Source organism: Lycorma delicatula, chromosome 10, assembly GCF_047948215.1.
Source record: "Lycorma delicatula isolate Av1 chromosome 10, ASM4794821v1, whole genome shotgun sequence".
Taxonomy (NCBI): domain Eukaryota; kingdom Metazoa; phylum Arthropoda; class Insecta; order Hemiptera; family Fulgoridae; genus Lycorma; species Lycorma delicatula.
The window spans coordinates 701,721-707,720 of record NC_134464.1 but is presented as its reverse complement, the minus strand read 5'-3'; the positions used below and the strand labels follow the sequence as shown (position 1 = coordinate 707,720).

At 31.4% G+C, this 6,000-nt stretch overlaps 1 protein-coding gene across 8 annotated transcripts in view; it reads left to right on the top strand.

Moving 5' to 3' along the window:
- The first annotated feature begins 873 nt into the window (after positions 1-873).
- LOC142330964 (folylpolyglutamate synthase, mitochondrial-like) overlaps positions 874-6,000 on the top strand; it is a 95,857-nt gene continuing 90,730 nt past the window's right edge. For 7 of the 8 annotated variants that reach the window (XM_075376441.1, XM_075376435.1, XM_075376430.1 and 4 more), the window contains exon 1: positions 3,537-3,701. Coding sequence is in view for 1 of the 8 variants with exons in the window: in XM_075376434.1 (XP_075232549.1) it covers positions 3,663-3,701 (39 nt within the window). In the remaining 7 variants the exon portion in view is untranslated. Of the gene's footprint in view, positions 1,027-3,536; positions 3,702-6,000 lie in introns of those variants that run through there. The other variant, XM_075376434.1, reaches the window with a different exon arrangement.

Below are 6,000 nucleotides of genomic sequence, written 5' to 3'. Positions count from 1 at the left end.
TGCTTCCAGTTGAAAAGCTTGTTGACCAGCTAAAAAGCAGCTTCTAACACAGCAATGTGCAAAAAAAAGGCTCTTATGATCCAAAGCACATCTTATTTGGAAAATAGAACAGAAAAGATTTTTTTTTTTGATGACTACATTTTTATGTTCAGGGGCAAAGCGTTCCATATATCACAAAAGTATCAGATGAAAATACATCACCTAATTTTCAACAATCAGTTGAATGTTCTGGGATTGTTCACATTTGAAACCCCTTGTTTATTACTTCCAATAGATGATTTGTTGAAAATTGATGTGTATGTCAATTTTCTGAAGTAAAGGATTGTGATGCAATTTCAATGTTAATTGCCACAAGGCAATGGAGTGTTGAAGAAGATTTGAAGTCACGTCAAGTTTCCAAAGAGTGGACGATTTTATTGAAGCATGAAACTATTCAAGTGCTTTCGTGGCCAGGCAACTCCCTAGACTTAAATCCAGCTGAAAATTTTGTGTTTGTATATGTTAGTTTTTGGTATAATAAAAAAACATGCACGAAGAATTCGGAAGTAGCCTATTATAAATTATTTGTTACAAATACAATGTACAAATACAATAAATGAATTATACAATAATTCATTTATTGGATAATTATTATAAAACAAAATTAAATATTTCATAAATATTTTGAAATGACTGCCTTTTAATACAGTGCTGAATTAATTTACAATCAAGTAAATTAATCATTGTAACCTTTTTTTTATTTGAAGTAACTAAACAATTTAAACGCCGACAATTATTTATTTCTTTGTGTTAATGTTACAAAAATATACATTATTTGTATATTTTTTATTTTAAACCACCTGTCTATAAATTCTATAATGTTTGTACACCTGCTATTTGACCGATCGTATCTGATTAAGTTCACATACGGTAATGGCGGAGAAAATAAATATAATCATTAAAATGGGTGAAAACGGTTATAATAAAGTAGAAAACCCAGTTCAACACGTGTTAGTGGTCGGTTTTCATCATAAAAAGGGATGTCAAGTAAGTTTCGTTGAAATACTTTGTGTTTATATTGGATAGATATTTTTGCATTTTTTTGTTTACGTATTTTTATATTAAAGAATAATTATAAATTATAAGTTTTTTATTATATTGTTTTATAGTTATATTCAGTATTGCATTAAGGATTTATTTTAAATGAGATTAGTTAGCTATGGAATTATATATGTATTCGTGTTGATTAAAACTTGCAGCTTTTAAACAATATTTGTTTATTTTATTTCATCTAATCGCATTAATGCGTCTATTATAACGTAACATTAACTTTAATGAAGTTAAGGGTGCAATTGTACTTTGTGCAGTACTGTTATTAGAATAATAATTTGTTTAATATGTTATGGAATATTCTCTTCAGTGGTTAGGTTTACTTTTATTACCCAGCTTTTTTATAACATTATCAGTATTTGATGCACAACCTTTTAAAAATAAGTAAATCTGTATTATTAATACTGCATAACATGTTTTACATTGTAATATTCTGTTGTGTAGCAGAATATTGATTAAAATATCATTTACCTTTAATTGACTCCACAGTTGATATAAACCGTGAAGACAACTTAATTTGAGTATCAAACTTTTCTATAGGTTATTGACCTACCAGATGATGATCGGATGATCAGATACATTAGAGAAACCCAGTTTACCTTTTTTATAATTTCTAAAATATTCCAAAAATACAGTCTTACATGATCTAGTGATCTTTACGGAGGAGGTGGTGTGGCGACTGTAACTGTCACATGGAGGGTGTTGGTCTGTACTAGTTCAGGATGTCCCTCTTAATTTAAATATGGAAAAGGAGCTTTAGTGATTTCAAATAAAGTAATTACTTTAAAAACAAGAAAACTAATGACAATATGTATTTTTTTGTTATGAAAGAGTGGGAATCAAAAATTATGTTCATTAGCCTGATGGAAAGTTGGTAGCGTATGAAAAGACCCTGTTCCTGACCGGGATTCAAATCCAGGACATCCTCATGAAATGCCGAGAAGGGTATTTTTTCAGAACACTGTATGGAACTTCATTTGATATTAACAAAACCTCTGTTAATTAGATGAACTCCTTAAGGTTCATATTATATTAATTTTATTTTATTTGGATCTATTGCTAAGAGATCAGTTAGATCAATTTTTAATTGTCACTCAAAAATATCAACGTTTTATGAAACCGAACTAGTGTTCTTGGTGGTGATGTATAAAAACCAGCTTAAGCATAGGTTTGGCTATTAAGGCTTTACCCTTTAAAATACTACTCTTTATTTAACTGGCATTGATTGATAAGGTCATTAGTCACTGACTAATTAATTCCAACAACGTGCAGTGGAACTGCACCTAGCATTGTGTTTAACTTTGATTATCTACACACACTAGTTTCGTAAACATAACTTGGTTACTAGTATTTCACCATCTACATTCAGTTACTATTGCTATAAACAGCAGATAGATAAACTGCTGTTACCTGTATAAACTGCTGTGTCTTACCTGTTTTCTGTTTCCTGTATCTTTTAACATTATACTGTCGCATGTTCATGGCTCGATCAGGATATTGAGAAATTAACAATTTGAGAATGTTTATATAATTACAATTTATTAGTTTAACAGTATAGAACATAAATAAAATAAGACCAATCAACAATAACAAACATTTATAATAAAAATAATGACAACTGTCAGTAATTGTAATAAACAATGATTACATACAAAATAGAATTTAAAGTAATATCAGGATTTATTTGCAGGTAGTTAAATATTAAAAACCAGAATTCAGCCCATTGACAAAACACATTATCATGACCACTAATATTTACACCTCTAACAACTGGTTTTGTATTACTATGAAGATAATATTAGCCCAAAGTTCTTTCATTCAAATACCTTTCCTGTTCACAAATAAAATTACCCTAATAATTTATAAATGAGTTCAATACTTTATCTCTTTCACTAATTTTCTATAGTCACTCACCGAACAACCTCCTGCGGCCTCCTACTGTCCTCACGGAATGCTTGAGATGTCACTTCACATGGTCAAATATGCACAATCTCACTTCTTCACTGACTTGTGTAATAACTCCTCCCTTTTTCAAAACTGAACTCACCTTGTCTTCCCTGGAGTATTTATACTCTTATCCTCTTTACTTACAGAACCAGACCCAAGTTGAAGCATGATAGTGATTTTCAGAGACATTTTCCCATACATTCCCACCCTGGTCTGGTATTTCTTCTCGTGGAACAACATCTCTGGTAGGTGTGTTGTTGGGCGGTATTAAAAAGAACTATTGTTCTTTGTTGTTTGTTTGTTGTAAATGGACCTGTTAGCTTTAGAAAAAGGATCCCTTTTAGTCCCCTTCTGGATTCCTTCCATTATATTTTCTACTACTTTCTTGTTAATTAGCAGGAATCTTTACTCAGGTCTGTTATACCGGACTTTATTGGAAATACCGGAATTTATTTTACTAGTATTGTTATAATTATGTAATACATTTTTTTATTTTTCAGGTTTTACATATGCATATCGCAAGTGAAAAGAAAAGTTGCCATTGACTACATCAGGATCGCCATTACAGTTACGATGTAAAACATTTTTATCCATTACATTTGTTGTTCCTAGAGAACGTGATTGCCATGAAATATATACAACTCTACAACAGTTGTTTCAACCAGGTATTGTTATTATAATTATCATTATTATGTTTACCTTTGAGGTGAAGTGATAGCAACTCTACCTTTCTTCCATAATATACTTGGTTTTTTCTTCCTAATCATATGTAGCACTTTCATGTGCTACTGAATTCATTTTTTTTTTTTTGTCTTCAGTCATTTGACTGGTTTGATGCAGCTCTCCAAGATTCCCTATCTAGTGCTAATCGTTTCATTTCAGTATCACCTCTACATCCTACATCCCTAACAATTTGTTTTACATTTTCCAAACGTGGCCTGCCTACACAATTTTTTCCTTCTACCTGTCCTTCTAATATTAAAGCGACTATTCCAGGATGCCTTAGTATGTGGCCTATAAGTCTGTCTCTTCTTTTAACTATATTTTTCAAAATGCTTCTTTCTTCATCTATTTGCCGCAATATTTCTTCATTTGTCACTTTATCCACCCATCTGATTTTTAACATTCTCCTACAGCACCGCATTTCAAAAGCTTCTAATCTTTTCTTCTCAGATACTCCGATTGTCCAAGTTTCACTTCCATATAAAGTGACACTCCAAACATATACTTTCAAAAATCGTTTCCTGACATTTAAATTAATTTTTGATGTAAACAAATTATATTTCTTACTGAAGGCTCGTTTTGCTTGTGCTATTCGGCATTTTATATCGCTCCTGCTTCGTCCATCTTTAGTAATTCTACTTCCCAAATAACAATTCGTCTACCTCCATAATCTTTTCTCCTCCTATTTTCACATTCAGTGGTCCACCTGTGTTATTTCTACTACATTTCATTACTTTTGTTTTGTTCTTGTTTTTTTTCATGCGATAGTTCTTGCGTAGGACTTCATCTATGCCGTTCATTGTTTCTTCTAAATCCTTTTTACTCCTGGCTAGAATTACTATATCATCAGCAAATCGTAGCATCTTTATCTTTTCACCTTGTACTGTTACTCTGAATCTAAATTGTTCTTTAACATCATTAACTCTTAGTTCCATGTAAAGATTAAAAAGTAACGGAGATAGGGAACATCCTTGTCGGACTTCCTTTCTTATTACGGCTTCTTTCTTATGTTCTTCAATTATTACTGTTGCTGTTTGGTTCCTGTACATGTTAGCAATTGTTCTTCTATCTCTGTATTTGAACCCTAATTTTTTTAAAATGCTGAACATTTCATTCCAGTCTACGTTATCAAATGCCTTTTCTAGGTCTATAAACGCCAAGTATGTTGGTTTGTTTTGTTTTTCTTTAATCTTCCTTCTACTATTAATCTGAGGCCTAAAATTGCTTCCCTTGTCCCTATACTTTTCCTGAAACCAAATTGGTCTTCTAACACTTCTTCCACTCTCCTCTTAATTCTTCTGTATAGAATTCTAGTTAAGATTTTCGATGTGTGACTAGTTAAACTAATTGTTCTGTATTCTTCACATTTGTCTGCCCCTGCTTTCTTTGGTATCATGACTATAACACATATAACACATATTGGGGTCAATATCGCCAGGGGAGTAAATAGTTTTTTGAGGTCTGTTTTCTCAAAATTTTACTAACATTACCCCATTTCATATTGAACTCGGTACATATGTACATGGTTATTTTACAATTTTAAATAAAGTTTTTGCCTCAAAATTCACCTCCTTTCCCCCAAAAAAACTAAAAATCTTTCTATTTATCGTATATTTTTTAACAGTTTTTTTAGGAAGAAATAAAATTATTTTTATATCTTCCTTGACATAGTAGTAGTACAAGTGACCTCCCAAAAAATACTTTGGTGGCAATGTGGGGGTGGTGGGCCCCCGATCAAATTTTAAAAATATCGATTTTTTGAATTTTGTAAAGCTTTATTTGGTCTATTTAAAATTTTAACGCTATTAAAAGTTTAAGTAATAAGCTTTTAATAACAGTATTAGAATAAAGTTTTATTTCAATTCAATCCGACACCCAAAAATCAATGCCGTTGACAACAATGTGCAAAACGTTGCTGTCAAAGTTCTTGCAACTGACGCAAATTCAGGTGACACTCAGTATCATCGCTTGGAACATTTTTTACAAATATAAAACATATATTACAAAAATATAGTAGTACGCGTAAAAAAATATTTCCTAATATTTGAGATATTTCCATGCGAGAAACTTGCAAACTTATGGACGGAAGGGCAAGAAAACAGGGCAATAAACAATATGCGACTGTATTTCGTTTAAAATTCTCTTCCGCTTCAACTTCAATCTTCAAATCGATTACACCAGTCTTTACGGATTCATTTTGTTAACCTATAATAGTTCGTTCATTCATCAAATTGATGGGCA